Raw genomic sequence first — 18,776 nt, forward strand, 5'->3', positions numbered from 1 at the left:
TTCTTTCAATTTAAAAAAAAAGTTAGGTAACATTCAATTCCTTTATAAAATGTGACGCTTAAAAGAGAATTCTATAGTGTGTTCAGTTATACTTCAGAATCACATTTTTCAAGTAAAGCAAATTGAATTTAAAGAATGTTAAATTTTGGGGCACTGTAGCCTTGACATGAATATGAATCCCACGAATATAAGCATTCATGGGTTTAAGCTAAATAAGACTACATTGTAATTAATGAGACATTTCCACCACACACAGAAAACAAATAAACTTGTAAGGAACTCAGAAACTTAATCTGTATTTTGACCACAGGAACCATTGGCTAAATTTCCAGTGCAAAAGTTTCAGGCATAAAAATATCTCTGCTGTAGGAGTACTACTTCACAAAAGTTCAGGAACTTTAAGTGTGGTTTGCAGTCACTGATTAGTCAAGCATTCATTAAACTACCACAGCATCAAAATTAGAATGCCATGTTCCTTTTGCACAACAATTCAACAATATCCATTTATTTTCTATACCCGCTTATTCCTTAACCAGGGTCACAAGGATCTGCTGGAGCCTATCCCAGCTCTCTTTGGGTGAAAGGCAGGGGTACACCCTGGACAGGTCACCAGTCCATCACAGGGCCACATAGAGACAAACAACCTCACACACTCACACTCACTCCTATGGGCAATTTAGAGTCACCAATCAACCTGACATACATGTTTTTGGACTGTGGGAGGAAACCAGAGTACATGCAAACTCCACACAGAAAGGCTGGGTTGTGAACCCACAACCTTCTTCATTAAACAACATGTTGGTGAAAATGGTCACATTTTACTTTGATCCATTAAGAGCTGTCTGAATTTTCTTTTTTGTGGTCTAAGAATTATTTTTTTTTAAAAAAGTTCCTTCAGTCCAAAAGCATCTATTGTCTTTGCCAAACAAGTTAATGGTCACTTCCACATTCACTTTGAACAAGGTAATGTTAATGTAGCTAAGTTGAACAGGGTTACAAATGGTTGCAACTCGGGCAGCTATACACTGATGCCCATTTACATTTACTGCACGAACACAACCTCAGATATACCACTCCAGTCACTTCTAGGTTTCATTTGGAGCTTAGATATAAATAACACAACAATCTGACTTCTGGTGGAAATAAACAAGTTTTTGAGGTGGCTATTTTTGCAAAACTTGAGGACCCAGTATAAAAAGAGAAGGGAAGTCACTGAGGGAGGACGAAGAAACCACATCACACCATAAGACGAGCCAAATGCAGCTTTAATTAAAACACCATTACCCTGCTTTGTGTGCCAGTGAGAAAAGCTGCTAAGAAGCTTCAGTTAGATTAAGTAAGGCCGAAGCTTCCTCCCTTCAGCCCTAAATCAAGCTAAGTCATTTCATATAAGGTACAGTGCTTTTTTTTTCTCCCTTGTGGGCATTGCATTTTGTAAGTTGGAGTCGTGTGGCTCAATTTGGCTGGGGAAGTTGTGAGTGAAGTGAATGAACAGAAAGAGTAATGATAAGTTACTAAGACTGTCTAGACAAAGAAAAAAGAGACTAGCCTAACAGTTGAATATCATTAAATATCCTGTCAAATGCAATTTTGATTCTCCCCTCTGTATTTACACAACTGGCAGCATTTAAATGAATGTATTACACCTGGCCTGAGCAATGCTGGCATTATTGTTGTTTGTTGGTGCTGGTATCCATGGTGACAGTGACAAGCAGGCACTTGATCAATTCCAAAGATGAGAAAGGTGTTTGGTAAAGGGAACGGTGATCTGGGGCAGCTGCATCAACTAGGCCTCCTGGGAAATGAAGTCTGTGTATAGTGAGAGTTGGCTCATTTCAGCCCCTGGCCTGGTCAGCCACCTTCTCTCCAGACTGTCTGCCCAGACCTCACAAGCAGTGGTGTGTGTGTGAGTATGGTGGGGAAATGCTGGCGAGTTATAGGGTCAGAGCCACCATTCTGAACCCAGGCCATGTATGTGTTTCATGTTTTATTGAGATAGTCAGTGGTGACTGAGACTGGCTTTGTTCCTTTGCCTCAGGCAAAAAGGAAATTCAACTATACGGTATCATGTGTGTGAGACTGTGAGTCAAGGAGAGTGACAAGTGCGGCCCCAGGGGATCATCAGTGGGATCGTCTCTGACCATGCCGCCCTTCTGCTGCTATCAAACCCTTCTACACCAGGCTTGTCTCTCCTTCACACTCACACCTCCCTAAGCTTTTTATTCACTTTCTCACTCAATTCTTTCTCTATGCCAAGGCTGTGGATTTTCAGCTTCTCACCCTATTAGTCAATGTCCCATTCATCTGTCTTCTTGTAGAATTCCAGGTTACACAAGGTGTGTACATAAAATTATAAGGTCTTTTGATTGGCACCATCATATGAACAGATGGACATGATACATTTGTGATTAGGCGTTTCTTATCAATTTATTAATTGTTATACAACTATGCACATGAATATAAACAATAGTTATCCAAAATGCAGTATACATATTGAAATGATACTACATATGGTCCAAAAATAACTGTATATTCTGGATAGTTAAGAACCTACTTGATTCAGGTCCAGGTTTTTAATATGTGTATGGTATTATTTTCAGTTTTCTTCAACTTGGACAAAAGCTTACTTTAAACGGTCTTAAATAGTGATAAATTAACTGCTTGCTGATATACAGTGTATCAAGAATGAAACTGATTTTAATGAAGTCTGATGAGATTTAACACACCACAGTGTCCTGCTGATCATTTCAGCACCCTGACAGCCCTCACAAAGCTCTACAACAATAACACCCAGCATTTGTTCCCACTGATTGCTCTCTTTCACTCTCTTGGTGGCCAAATGTACAATTGGCCTCCTATAAGCCAATTCTGCAGCCAGCTGGAAAGCCCATTCTGAGTATATAGCTCCAATAGCTCCAGTAGCTCCAAATTATCCCAAAACCTCATCTCTCTGTCCTACACCCATGCCCTGAAGCCATCCTCCATGCTGGCTCCTGTCCTGTACAGGACATGTCACTGTTTTCCTCTTGCCAACTTAGTTCATGAATCAATTCTTTTTCCTTGGACAAGCTTTCCTCTTCTGCCCTCTGGATCTGAACCATCAGAGAACTTTTTTTTGTTCTTTTTTTTTTGAGGGGGATTCAGGGCTTGGGGTGATTGCTGCCAATTTCACACCAAATGCCACATCTCTGGCACATAGAAGTGGAATTACGTAATGATGCTTTTCCACCGAAAGCACGTTCTCCATGAACTACCCAGCATGTTAACTGCCTGCTGAACACTGAAACAGAGACAATACTTACTGCCTCAAAGCATGATCACGGGGCCTGACCTGGGTATTATAACACTGAAATCTACGAACCATACAGACATTTTAAACTCGTCTTTATGATTCCCAGAAACTTTAAGGCCACCATGTAAAACTTACTAACTTCTGTTTTCTAATTCCACAAAATTACTATGCCTAGCCAAAAAATACTGTTCCACACACACACATAAACATAAATACATAAATACATAAACATAAAACAGATGTGATGAGGATTTTTTGTATGTATTTTTTTTATCATAGCTGTTTTCCCCTGTTTCAGTCTTCATACTTACTGTTTCAGACATGTTATCTAACTCAGTAAGAAAACTATTCCATTAAGAAACTTAGAATAACCTAACAATAAGCTACACATTGGGACTTTTAAGATATAGCAATGTGCACTTAGGTTAGATCAAAGCTACGACACATTCTCTCTTCTATATCTAAACATACTTTTTGTGTAATTTTTCAAGTCAGCAGTCTGGTAACAAGCCATGCAATTACCACTCACCTCATTTAATGCCATTAATGTAGCTGAAAGTGTTAGAAAAAGTGACTAACCCTCCTCCCTGAATGAACAGCTAATAAAAAGCCATAAACCAAACCAAACAGAAAATGTTTCGATCGGGTCCTCATAAACTCATCCTTTGTTCCCAGCACACGTATCTTAACGGCATCATTAATGTTATAATGACCATTGTTTTATGGTAATTAACCATGCTGTGTTATTCAAAGGCTCATTGTTCTGATGATGGTGAGCTTATAAATAAAGCAGCAATAAGACTTTATGAAGAGTTCTTTGTGGCCACCAAAGTGTTATTGATAATGGAGCAATGCAGACTGCCAAGTGTATTTGGTTTGCACATTGTTGTGTGACTATGTAAGTGCGTAGCTGGCAGAAGAGTGCCCCCTCTGCTCAGGACAGATGATGCATACACAAGCCTTAATTGCTTGCCTTAGAAACTCCTCCTTCTGAACTTCAACTTAATGAAGCTGTGAGGTAGGAGAAGTTATTTTGGCCGTCCAGGATTTCCAGAATAAAAATCAAGTTTGTTTTCCACAAACAGCGTTCAGTGACAGACAGATGGTGCGTCTTTCAAGTTTTGTGTGAATCATCAATACGAAAGAAACTGTGTTCGATAACATTTACATTCTCAAATACTTTTACTAGCATTTTCACATACAGCAGACACCTGTTCTCCGTAAAGAAAAAAAAAACTCTACACACTACCTGCCCAGCATCAAATAACACACGATGCAACTAGCAGGTGAACACAGTGGAACATTTTTCTCATAAATGGACAGAAATGAAATCAAAGCCAAAGGGAATGAATATTGATGTTACATTTGTCAGATCACCTGAAACATTCAGGTGATATAACAGCAGAGTCTTCAGGATATGCAAATAAGCAACAGCTTGCTAGTACATTTATGATGTCAGCTTTATAAGATAATTATATGTCAGCATTTATAGCCTGTTGCACATCCCCACATGGCCAACAAATAAATTAATGTAGGTTTGAGGGGAGAGATGAAGTACTGTACAAGTTTACAGGAACATACACAGTGAGCAGATACTAAAGACAAAGTAAGCACAATTTTCAGTTTGTTCTCTACCACTTCACTGAATTAATCATGTTCTCTCAAGTTGTAATTGCTTCAGCACTCAAACCTACTTAGTTATGATTTTGAGCTGGCCAGCTGTGGAGATCAGAGCCTGTCCAAACACATCAGCTCCTTTTATTAGACTAAAACAAACAACTCATATCTCAGGAAAACACCACACCTGTCATTTCATTATTGAAGCAGTTTGTTGTTTTGCCAGAGGAAAAATACTGAACCGGTGACATTCTGTATGTGGTTGAGCAAACATGCTGCAGGTACCAACAAGAGGATTAGTCACTTTCGTTTTATTCCTACTGTACATTCAAATACCTCAGGGACAGCCTGAAGATGCCTTGTTGGTCTGTGTGCTTGTTTAAACATGACTGTATCTCAGTCTAACTTCTTGCACCTCCCTGAACCTGAAAAACAAGCTCCTTCACTGGTGAAGCCAACAAGGTTTGGCTTTGCTCTGACATGCTATGCTCAGATGTGCTTTTATTTATTCACAATTCCCAGATTTTCTTTTCAAAACTTTTCAGTCAGAAAAACGGGGGAGAAAAGTAGAAAATGAAACATTCTTTATCACCTAATGACTACACATGCAGATTGTCATAACTGTGCGATGTTGACAAGCCAATTTTACCCTGACTTATCTGTGAGAATATGACATGTTGTTCTATTAAAATGCAATTAACATTTCACATGTTCATCCAAACCCCAATTTCCCCCCTTTACCTCTGTCTCCCTTCTTCCATCTTTAAACTCTTGTTCTTTCCTTTATATCTCTACAGGGGCACATAGTAGTATTAATATGGTTGACATGAGGTTAAAACAGCAATTAATGTTCACTAATGAAAGACTATTATTCTTCTCAATCAAAATCTTTTCTCAGTTTTTTTACTCCATTCTTTTTTGTCCATACATTCTGTGTCTGCACTTCTTCTCGTTTTCCTTTTGATGTTTTTAATTTCGTCATGTGCTTTCTTCCTGCTTTTTTTGAAAAATGCTTTATGATGAAAGACTGTAAGTTCTTTTTGGTTTCTAACAAAATTACTGTATAGTGACATGGTGATTAAATACCTTCACACCTGACACCTGACCTATGACCAGAAAACTTGGCTAACACTTCCATCATTTCATTTACTATGTGCAATATTGTATATTGACTTTACAATACTGTATGTTTAGATTCAAAGTCTCCTCCATTAGCATGAGTTGTCAACAACTCAAAGCTGGATTAAGGCCGAGAATTATGTAGAGAAAGAATATGCAACGTTTGCATGTATGTTTTCTAAATGTTTGATTCAAATAATAATAGCATCCTGATGTATCCTAATAAGCATTAGACACAGAGCCTGTGAACTGAATGGACAAGAGCTGATTCAAAAGTCCCTTAAAGCAAGACGTGAAGGCAGTACAGTATAGACAGTATATTAGTATACTGCCTTACTGCACAAGTCTGTGAAAAAGCCCAACTTCTTCTAGCCAATGCAGTGATTAAAGCCTTTCCAGTATCCCAGTATCCAGCCCTTTTACCTGGTATATCCCACCAAACCTGGTTTTGTGGTCAGTGTACTGTATTTTTGTAGTGTTCAGCTTTGTGTCTCCCCTTCCTGAAAACCAAAATGGTTTTGCCTTTTTGACTTGATATTTTTATCTTAAATTCATTTCTCACAGGTAGTAAATACTATTTTGCAAAGCCTATCCACTTCATATGTATTTTGAAGTCCTGACAAATTTACAAATACTGTAAGTTGTACAAGTGTTCTTGCAGCATTGTTGTACTTAGATGAGGAGAGTGTGGTCCAGGAGTCAGTGTGTCCTTTTGGAAAGTAGCTTAAAGCAAGGCCATGAAACTGGGAGTAAGCTAAAAAGAGAAAAGTAGGATACAGTGTGTGAAGAGGTATAATGGGACAGTCTCTCCACTTCTGAACTCTTTGCCAACTATTGTTTCTTGTTGGTATATTTTCATAGTTTAGTCAGAAGGAAATCCCAAAGGACCTCTCTGACTCTCCTGCCCTCCTCCAGCTGTGTGCAGTTGTGGATCTGTGTTCCTCTTCACAGGAAGAATGCCTGAGGAAACAGTAAATGTCTTCCAGATGTCCGGACACACGCCTTGTTCTGCCACTGTGTGAAAATGATTTGATTCCCATATATGTTCTCTATACAGCCACATGCTAAAATAGTTGTCTCATTTTCCAGTTCATTTCAGGTCCAGTCAGATGGTAAGCTGAGCTTCCTGCCCCTCCCATCCTCCTCTACCTCCTGTCAGATTAATATTCGTAATCACTGTATCTGGGCAGTGTATAAACTTTTTACTTAAAGCTTGCAACTGCTGAACTTCAAATCGTAAAAATGGTAGCTACATTTCATTCCAGGAGTGATGTGGGAAGAGAATCTTTTTTAAAATATTTGTTTTCCAAGCCATTTAGTCTCATAACATTAGTCTCACAAATAATAGGTATTTGAAAAAGAAAAGTCCACCATGTTTGCACATTTGTGATTGAGGTCTTTAAAGCTTTATTTATGTATTTTTTCCACATGTTGAACATAAGGTCAATATTCTCTCCCCTTTTTGCTCTGTTTTAGTCTCCACCACCTCTTTAACTACTAATTTGGCTCATTAACTACAACATTCTCCACTAAGCTGCAAAGTATGTCTCTGTTTGCAGCAGATAGTGTACAGTGTGTTTATCACAGCTTTTTACTGATAAAAAAAAATTAAAAACAACAAAATTTGCAGGCCTTAAGTCAAAAGTTATATAAAGTGTTATATGTAGAGGATCCCATTCAAAATTACTATTATAATACCACAGATCAAACAGATTATTGATTAAATGTAATCCCAAATTCATTAAATCAATCTGATTGATCAGCTCACTGATTTCTTCATTCCACCTACATTTTTCATTCTTTCCTTTACCTAGAACAAGTTCCAGAAGGTATGTTCATTTAATGGTAAGGTTTCTATATGCACTTTTATAACACCTGAAAGGTTTACAGATCATTATCATCCTTTTAAAATTGTACTTCCAAATTATTATGGGATGAGTCTGGAGACCTGTGTCTGGAGAAAGTGAGTCACCTCTACAAACCCCTTATGTTTAGAAATAGGTTCACTGTGTGCCATTTACTTTAGGTAGCAAACTCTCTCTCCAGGCTGTGAAATATGCATGAATGAGGGAAGAAATGAAATGGTGGTTTTGGGGTGTGTTGGAATGAAGGGAGGGAGATGCTCTCACCACAATTAACTATTTACAGCACCCCAGACCATTTAGACCAAAAGAAAAATGCTGTGAGAACAAACAGAGCGAAAGAAAGAAAAGAGATTGAATCAGTCTGAGAGGGGACTCAACGAGTGCAATCGAGGAGAGGATGAGGTTAAGAGGAAAATGGGGGAAATGAAACATAGCATCCTGATTAAACCCAAAAGCATATTGTTCTACTTTCTGTCTCTCTTGGTTTAGTTTTGGGAAACATGATCTAAACTCAGGGTAAGGGTAATTATCAACACATTTGTAATGTGTGTGTGAGACTGTCTGTGTGTATGCATACCCACGTCTGAAATAAACTGATTAAGGAGGCATCAAAGTGGGAAGTGAGTTGTAGTTGTGGAACTACCCTCTAGCCAATAAGCATCAAAGGACACACTGAGACAAAGGTACATGACTGACATTAACATTGAGTTACTATTACTGCTTTCATTATCTTTCCCTTCCTCTGCACTGTGTATACTGTTGCCAGCTGTCGACCTGTACATACCACATCCAAGTTGTTATTTATTTTTAGTTTACATATTTCTATTTAAAAGGACCTTTTACACATCTGTGTGTAATGGCTGAGACACAGCCAGCTGCCTGTGTCTACAGGTGTTGTGGAATACCAATGCTTATGTGAAGTGTTCCCAGACTGAGCTACATGAGTCTTTGAGGACTTCAAGTCTAAAAAGTAAAAAAATTTGGGGCTGTGGAGTTAGAAAATAGTCTGCTCCCTGTCTGCAATCAAGTTGCATTGTGGGTATTGAAGGTACAAGAAGAATGTGTGAATTAAGCAGAATTCACTTTTCCTACGGGAATCATCAAAGCTTCAACTTCTTGTATCACCACATATTAGCTTTGTAATTGCTCTGCTTCTTACATGCAGCTTCAGAGAGCAGCTTTGTTACAGACAGAAAAAACAGAGTATGAGTCAGAGAGTGGCCAGAGGAAAGTAGACAGAGAGGGAAGGAGGAAGTATAGATGTCAGAGAGCATATGTGTCTATCTCAAGTGTGATGCCCCCTACTGTGGTGTTTAAAGAAGCCTCTTTTTAATCACTCTTCCTTTCCAAGTCTGTTTTCGCTGTATTTCATTCAGCTGATGTCTTACAGGTACACACATTCCCACAGACACACAAGTATTGAGAGGAGAGGAGAGGACCCAAGTGCAGGACACAAACTTTATTAAGCCTGGATCGACCAGGCTCAGGCAAGATACATAATATCTTCGCCACTTGGCGGGCAGGCAGGTAACAAATATCGCCGCCACTCGGCAGGCAGGCCAAAATATCTCTGCCACTCTGCGGGCCTGACACAAAACAAAAACTAAACAAAACACACTCCTCCAACATAAGTCCACAAATGTTAATGCTCCAACGCCGAACAAAGGAAAACAGGAGATACAGATACCTTCGGGACAGAACTAATTTAACACAGGTGAAACTGATCAAACTAATGAACACAAAGCTACCCAAGATCACACAGGAGAAAACACGAATCTAACCAAAATAAAAGTCCAAAACAGGAACTGAAGAATCCACATCAAAAGGCAAGATCCAGGGTGGGTGGGAGGGAGCTTAGTCCAAGTCCTGGGATCTTCTTTAAGGATCCCCACAAGGCAATATAAGCCACCAGCATGGCTCTGGCTGGACAGAGTCCAGGGTTCTTAATGAGGTCAACCCCTTGGGTGGGCATAGGTCCAAGGCCGTCCACCTGAACGGCCTCTCAGGCGAGAGAGGAACAGGTGTCACTCTGGTTCCGCAGCGCTGGACTCTGGCTCGTCAATGCTGGACTCTGGCTCTGGTTCTGGCTCCGCAGAGCTGGGCTCTGACTCTGGATCTGAAACCGGTGACTGGACCTCGGCGTGAGCACCTTCATCGCAATGCCGAGGGACTGGAAGTGACTGGAGCTCGGCATGAGCAGTGGAACCTCAGCGGGGACGGCCTCGTCAGCGCACTGAGTTTCTGAACACTGGGCAGCGATGTGGGTCTCTGGCTGGGCAGCGCTGAGGGATTCCAGCAGTCTGGCCAGGGTTTCAGGCATTCTGGCCGTGGGTTCGAGTTCTCTGCTGGTTCTCTGCAGGTTCAGGGACTCTAGTTTGGCGGCTCTGCTGCGGGACTCGAGCAGCAGGCTAGTAGGCTGAGGGCACTGGAGCTGGGCTAGGCACCTCTGCCTAGACTCGGGGAATGGGCGATGCCGGGTCTGGCACGTTTCCAGTAGCGTGCGGGGGGCGGCGAACAGGGACCCAAGTGCAGGACACAAACTTTATTAAGCCTCTGCCACTGGGCGTTCCAAACACAAAACCAAAACTATAAACGGCGAAACACACTCCTCGAACATAAGTCCACAAACCTTAATGCTCCAACGCTGATCAAAGGAAAACAGGAGATACGAATACCTTCGGGACAGGGGTATTTGAATAACACAGGTGAAATTGATCAAACTAATGAACACATGTGGCCTTTGCTTTCCTCCCTCTGACTCTATTCCACCCTTCACCAGGACAAGCACTCAACATGAGGATGGTATGTGGACTTTATAGGTAGTTATCTGCACAATGAGTAGTAGCAAAGGAGAGAATTGTGTGAGAAGAGTGAGTCGTACAGTCATTCCACCTACAGCAGTACTCTCTTATTCTGCTGCTGATTTCTCCGTCTCTGAATAACAGTACAGTATGTTGTACGAAACAAAATAAAATAAAAATGCTCCAGAAAGAAATAAAAGAATCCAATTGCATGATCTTTTTCGCCATATTAATTTAAAAAAAATGATTTTATGGTATCAAATGGCTTTAAATCAGGATTTAGGCATATCGAGATAATGCCACTAGACATTTCAATATTATTTGGTTATATGATCAAAATATTACAATCAAAGTCCATCCATCAAATCACAAACGGATCATACTGGTTGGCTGATATTTGAAGCTCTGTATATCATCTAAAAATAAGACACACTTGTACTGAGGATTCAAGCCAAAACATGAAGTGCACATCTGCTGCTTTCAGTTTGAGGATCAAAAAGGTTTACTGAGTATTTCATGGCTCGACTAGGAGCAACAGTGTCTTAAGATGAGTTCTGTCTGCCTACAATCATCACAGTGTTTGGTAATGCAGTGGCAAATCCTCATGGCTTTCTCTAATCTACAAGTACCCTTCCCTCTGTTTACTCTGATGCCAAATGTGATCTGTATATAATGTACAGGTCTATACTAGTCAACTGAGAGACAGGATAAAGTTAGTTATCTTTCTGAAGTGTCCTCATGCAGGACACAAGGTGAGAACTCCTAATGAGGCTAACTACTGTCTGAGGACATTGCCATGTAAAAAAAATCTGGGGCATTTTTACAGTTAAGGATAGGATCAGTGTGAAACAGGAGAGACAGTCCAGGAGAAAACAATGTAGACAATGACAAGATCTTGGTTAGAATTGTTCTTTCCTCTGGGGATATGAAGCACACATACACACAGCGAGACATTTGGGTATTAACCTGTTACCCCCTCCTTTTTGTGCACAAGGCTGCAAAATGGATACCCAAATTAAACTAGCTGTTGTCTTTACATTTTAAGGATTATCTGGACCCGGGGATAGGAATCAGTTAACTGTCCAGTGTATCTCATCTCATTGCATGGTCCAGACCTCAGACTGCTGTAATTCACCTCAGCTAAAGAAAAATACAACGATAGCCAGATAACAAAGGTAGCCTGTAAGTACACATGGTATGGTTTGTATTGACTGGACTTCTTGACCCATGTACTAATTTAAAAATTGGGTCATGTATCAATTCCTTCTAATGACAACAGAAGAAGTAAATGACACTGGCTAGCTGATATGTGATTATTTGGGCTGAAGGACACCAACTGTACACAAGACATGGCCTCAGTTCACTGTTGGCCTCAGTTCATTATTAACTCAGCTGCCCCGAAAAACTTTTCTCTCTGTGTGAAACCTGGCATCTTGATCTACTCCACCTGACAGGGCAAGACGGCACACCCATTCATCTTCTCCGTTTGATCCTACAACCTGGGGACTTCAAAGCCTATATTGCCAGTGGATTGTGGCCATCCACACACAATGCCAAGCTGACAGCTACAAGGAACCGTGTTGCACCTATACATAATACCTACCAAGTTGCGGTCAGAGAGCTGTGTGGGTGCTCTTGAAGACATGCAAATTTCATGGTAATTTTGGCTTTTTGGACATTGATGCCAGCAGGCAGCCAGCCAGGTTCTTCTGTCTCTGCCAATTTAGGTTCAATTTAGATTAAATTCAACATTTTTGTGTTTTTTCTTTCTCAAAGATTCTGTCCAGTGGTAAATTTGGAGTATTATTCATGCACTGCAACAATTAAAACATCAACAGACACAGAATAAAAATATGTGCATTATTTATATCTGTCCTCCAGGGAGACAGCCAGTCAGAGCTAATGAGAAACTGAAGCTTTGAAGTCATGGAGCCCTCAGTGAGGTGAATGGCATGAATTAAGTCCCACCATCAGACACATTTTGCTCTGTGCAAATGTGCTGTAGATGGATAATTTTAGCCAGGGTTCGTAGCCTTATCTTGTCTATTGTGTATTATAAAATCGACTATAATGTAAGTCTCTTCCACCACCTTATTTATGGGAAGGTCAGGCTCAGATACACAGCTGCACCCCAGGAGTTGGTTAGAAATTAATATTCCATGAGAATCTATGTACAAGGGCAAAATACACTCGTTGTGAAGTGGAGCAGAATGGATCCATTGCTTTTTCTGCTGCTCAAACGCGAGAGAAGTGTGAAGTGTTTTTGGCGAGCAGCAGCTTTGCTAAATAGAGGATGCTCTGCCAGCTAGACTTGACCCCTTTCCCTGGCACTGCCGGTGCCCGCCACTCTGCCCTGTGCCATGCTGATATGCTATCTGCCCAAACAGATGCCCACACTAGCCTCACAGCGCCACTCTCCGGTCCCACACTTTACTTGTAGCTGCCTGCTGATGTTTTGTCCGTCCTAATGCTTTATGTCTCCTTGAACAAGCACAGCAAAGAGATAACCGAGACCAGCACTGACCTTACTGTTAAAGGGAAGCTTGCGTGAGTCCGAGGCCAGACATGACATAAAGACTTGCAGTAAGAGAAAACATGGTGTAAACATTTGGCTTACCTCCACAGTGAGCTCTCCAGCACCTTGGTGGAGTCAGCGTGGTAGTACTTGGTCAGGATCAGGATGACCTGCAAAAGAAGGTGGAGGAGAGAGATGCATTTAGGCACAAGCCACAGCTAAAGAAAAAAGACTAAAAACTGAAAACTGGGAACTATTGCTAGTGCAAATGGTTGTATATTTTGTAACAGTAAATTTAACAATTCATTGGCTAAAAATATTACTACGCAAACCTTTTCTGTTGTGTCTCTGATTAATTCAAATGAGAATTTAGTACATCAGTTCCTGATTGTAATCTTAATAAAAATAAATTGTCATTTTTCTGCATTTCAAAAGAAATTTAATGAGGAAGAACAACACATATGGGCAGGGAAAATAGTGTTTAACAGTTAAAAACTAATTAAAGGCTTCAAAAGCCGTATCTTTAACAAATCTATCTTTTCTTTTATAAGAACAAACACTAACAGTTTCAGGCAGCAGGTATGGAAGAGAGGCTTTTAATCAATACTTATATTTAATGGCACCATTGGTCTGTCAATAAACCTGCAAAAATGTGACCAATGTTTGACTGGAATTTAAATTAATCTCTCCTCTGCATTTATAGTTGAAGTAAAAGCCACCATGGGGAAACTCCATTTGCACTGCTGCTGATTTTTATGCTGTGTTTTGTTCAAGGGTGCTTGGAGAAACTATTACCATGAACAAATAATGCTCGTCTGCCACTTAGGCTCAAGAGAGAGTTCACTTAGTGCTCCTCCCAGTGCTCCTCCGATTTTCCTTTGCTCAAGCAAAATTATCAATTTAGTTTGAACATGTTTCCCTCCTGGAAATCTGACCCTAGACTCTGGGCTGTGGGTTTGTTTTGAGGTCATCGGACAGATATTTATTATTACAGTATTTCACAAATAAATACATAAACAAAGAGATGCATTAATCCATATGACCAAGACATCTCCAGCCACTGCACGATCACCATGTGTGTACGCTGGATCAGAGACTCTTGTCTCTCAGATTTCTGAGAACTCCTGTTCTTGACAGCAAGATCTGCTGGGATTTGTGTTGCCATGGCAAGAGTGCCAGTGGGTCAGGCAGCACAGTGGGGCCTAAAGGTGTGATTGACAGACTGGCTTGCAGCTCTACATAGTGAATCGAGTGGAAAAAACGAAGCCTGCCTTCGGGCAGAGCGGAGATGATTGGCTGAGGGGTCCTACCCAGAGGCAGCTGCCAACAGCAGGCTGTGTTGAAGGTGACTGCTTTTAGAGTCAAGCTGATAACTCTGTGTAATAAGGACACTCCTAATACATCCTAATGTAGCAAGCACAGCCTGTGTCACCATGTTTTCTGTGGTGATACAGAATGATGGTTCTTTATTACATGTTTTTCCTTAAATTCTAGTTGACCTAGAGAACAAGTTCATGACATTTTCAATCTGGTAAAATACGAGACACCTATGTTGGGAGGTAATATCTGGTTGATTCCTATGTCAGATTGGCTGAAAACTCTGCTGTCTCTCAGCTGACTTAATAACATACCTAGCTGCAGGCCCAAATATTTTTTCACAAATGTTTTCATCCTGTCAGAACATTTATGCTTATAAAATCTACTTTCTAGCAGAAAATAGTGCCCAAGGTTTTCATATTGCGAGGGTGAGGTCATATAGCCTGTAGCATGCAGTTGCACTTAGCAAAAAGAAAGTTTAAGCATTTTTTTTAAGACCATTCACTGAGGCAGGGCTAGTCTTAAACTGCCTTATACGAGTAAAATTAAGAGTTGCTCAAAGCAGACCTCTTCAGCTGGGGACATAAAGAATGAGCTTTGAGCGCTCTAGGCCAATTTCCACAACACAGACTGTCATCAAAGCCACTCAGTGGAGTCTCGAGGCACTTGGCTCAAAGCAAGCCAAACTCAGAAGTTCCAAACTTGGTGGAGCTTGGCTTCCAGCAATGTTTATGGAGTCCACAAAGCCGAAACAGAGGACATTTCACCGTGGAACAGCCCGCTTGCCATGGCTAACAACAACCTCGGTAAGAGCTTTAACAGATGCAGTGACAGCACACAACCTGCTTTTTTTTTACCTTTAACTGTCAGAGAAACTTTCTTGGCTGATGAGGAATTAGACAGCTTCTATATCTGAATTTGTGAGCAAGCCACCGTGTCAGGCTCTCTGAGTCACGCAGCATGTAGCAAGTGTTCCCTAGTTGGTTGTTGGCCTACTGTGACTCACTGGTGTCTCTGGAAACAGGCTGTCCGCCTCTGCACAGCTGTCCTTCTTCTAATGAGATACTGGTGCAAAGCTTGACACTCTTGCAGGCAGAAAAGCAAAGTAACAGCAATGGTCCCTTGACGACACAAGGATTAGATCTACCATGCTGCACACTTAGTACTTTGTGCCTCCCTGAGCCAATCTTGGTTTCTTTCCTTCTTGAACTTTAAGCCTCAATTTGAAAGTGTAAGCCTTACTTAGCTAGCAAGCTACAAACACAACTGACACTATCAATTCATAGTCAAGGTTTGCAGGAAACTGCCTATTTCCACATCCAACAGATGCAATTTGGAATCATGTTTCTGGCCACCTGACAAATGAAAGTCAAAATGAATGCTAATTTGGTCCTTAGAAAGTCTAGAGAAAAATATCTGCATCCTCCTACTAAATGTTCAACTCTGCTCTCTGATGTTTGGGGCTGAGCAACAGTGTACAGTGGGTTATCACAGCATCCTCAGTGAAAACAGCTGCCTGCTGCTCCTGAAAATAAGGTTAATGAGAGCAGGGTTTCAGGCCAGACAACCAAAATGCTGTGCTAAAAGAGGCTGAACAGCTCAACTGCAGAGCTGGCGATAAATCTGAGTTTGTCACTACAAGCAACATCTTTTACATGCCACATTTACCATTTATCCATTAACATAAAATGCAGATTCTAAGGTGATTTGAGCTGCAAGTCACCAAAATTAAGCCCCAGATTATGTTTTAACTGAATAAACTGCAGAAGAAAATGGCACCAGTGAATGTTTCAAGTTTTTCTGACTCAAACGATTATGAAAAACAGTCTTTCAGCCTTAGTCACATCCTACATAACTTTTGAAATGTTGGTAAATATGCAGCTGAACAACCTGACAGCATAAATAAAGCAGATCACTTAGTCAGCTAGTCTTGGCATTATATTACATCAATGCATAAAGAACATGCATAGTGTTTCAGTTCCAGGTTCAAAAAGCAGCTCCACATAAAAGTGTAATGCTCCACAGCCTTTGACAAAATACATTCTTCCTCTGAAACACAATACATTTGGCCTCCTGGTTACTAGTCCTGTCTACAATATAAATCTATAATTATAGCTTCCCAAGTACATGAAAAAGAATGGAAAAGAAATTGAATCTCTCATGTCTATCAGTCCATCAGCCGCATGAGATTAAGGTATACATCATTTATCCAAATGTAATTGCCAATAAAATATTGTGCTTCTTGAGTTGGTCTTCAATGCCCAAGTTCTGCTCGATTGTAAAATGATTTTTCTTAGGGGATGAGGTGGACTGGACAAGGCTGTATTCAGCCATAAATCACTGCTGGCAGGAAGCAGAGAGAGTGTTTATTTGGCAGCAGCGTACCTAGCCACACTGACAAAACTGCTGAACAGCAAAGAAGCCAGATTCCTCAGTTGCCTCTGGTGTCCAGAACAGTGTGTTAAGACTAGGACTTGGCAGCTTCTACCTACAGCTCATTGGACTAAAGGGCAAAATTGGCACACATTGAGAATGCAACCAGAGTGGTAAGAAAAATCCCCCCGTATTTTTTTAAATGTAATGCCATGCCAGTCAGTTGTAATTCAATACAAATAAATCACAGAACTATACTTAGACTCAACAAGTATTGGAAAACATGTCACGCTAAAGTGAACAAACTCTAGGCGCTTATTTTTTTTCACAAGCAATACAGAAAAACATACAGTCTATGTAAACTTATTTACATACCAAATTGCAAGAGTCTGTGAAAAACTCTGAAATAATCAAACTGTTGTAGGAGACATACTGCTCTGTTGGAACCATCTTGCGTTACTACCACATAATCAGCCACTGTAGGTTTCCTGTTTGTAAGCTGGCAGACAATGAGCCTAATGGCTTTTATTGGGGAAAAGTCAACAGAGTGGTCAGGACCTCTGGATGACTCCACAAAAGAACTACAAGAGACCCCATTGAGAGTCAAGCTCATAACAGAGTTGATCATGAACTCCAGCTTGACAACCACTGTTTGTCCCTGAGACATTCCCATCAGCCATGTGTCAATGAAGGGCTATCAATCAGCTATGGAGGGGGAGACAGGAAGAAAAGGAAGAAAGAGGCTGGAGAGAAATAAAAATGGACATACGCTGAGGCTCTGGAAAAACAATGTGAACATTCATTTTAAAAGTAAAAACAGTTAAATAGAAGTATTAAATCAAAGTATATGACACTCCCTCCTCATCCCTCAGGCACGCTTTGCATTTTTCAGAAACAGACCACACACGTAAACAATTCATCAGTCTCGTATAAAAAGGAGGAACATATTTTGTCTATTTCTTTAAGATAAAGCCAAATTCATATCCCTGTGGCACTAAAGTAAATTCCACGGTGATTACATTAAGGGAACGACTTCGTGCTGATACTCTGATGCCCTTCCTTTTTCCAAAACATTCCTACACTTGCACAAACACAGACACAACAATGGAAACACACGTGAGCTTGTTTGTCATTAAACCCTATTCCATTCAGACTAGTTTGGACAAATGATAGCTTTATTTGATCGGGTACAGCAGGAAACTGGACAGACTGAACTAGCTTTTAAAGCAGTGACATTGTTTGTGTACTTTATCATTCCCTTTAGTGTTATCATGATACCAACATTATGACTTCGATACCAACATCTGCCTAAATATCTCAAAACTGATAGTAAAACGGCACCATGGAAAAAGACTAAGCCCTCAGGAAAAGTCATAGAATGAGAGATGAGAGAAGGCTGAACCCAACACACAACAAAACAAAGAAAAAATATTTTGACAGTGGCTGTGCTATGGAGAATGTGAAGAGGCCATAAACCAAAAGAAATAAATTATTATAGTCACATTAGAAAGTGCACAACTAGACAGCTGAATTAATTTAATTTTCTCCTCAAACTTTGTTCCCTTGTCACAAATTAAATCACCCTCCTTTGATTTAGCAAATGTTATCTATCACATTCACTAACTGCTAACGTTTTAAATCACATACAAGTCAGCACATCTGTCAGCAGGGAGCTTTAGGTTTGAAACCTCTTTTACAGACAGGCTCTGACTGTTGGCTACCAAGCCAAAATAATGCCATATATATGCATCTCCTTTGTCTTCAGAACACATACTTGAAGCCATGCCTCTTTTTTTACAATGAAAGCTGTAGCTTACAGAGAAATCATGAGAATAAAAAAAGTTAATATACCAACTCTGCCTGGAGTGGGAGCAGAG

The 18,776-nt window shown here is 40.5% G+C and overlaps 1 protein-coding gene across 6 annotated transcripts in view; it reads right to left on the reverse strand.

The window, feature by feature from the left end:
• Positions 1 to 18,776, reverse strand: part of sorcs2 (sortilin-related VPS10 domain containing receptor 2) — a 316,012-nt gene that overhangs the window by 210,151 nt on the left and 87,085 nt on the right. For all 6 annotated transcript variants that reach the window (XM_026297825.2, XM_026297806.2, XM_026297784.2 and 3 more), the window contains exon 2: positions 13,312 to 13,379. In XM_026297825.2, the coding sequence (XP_026153610.1) occupies positions 13,312 to 13,379 (68 nt within the window). The remainder of the gene's footprint in view (positions 1 to 13,311; positions 13,380 to 18,776) is intronic.

Source organism: Mastacembelus armatus, chromosome 18 (genome assembly GCF_900324485.2).
Source record: "Mastacembelus armatus chromosome 18, fMasArm1.2, whole genome shotgun sequence".
Lineage (NCBI taxonomy): Eukaryota > Metazoa > Chordata > Actinopteri > Synbranchiformes > Mastacembelidae > Mastacembelus > Mastacembelus armatus.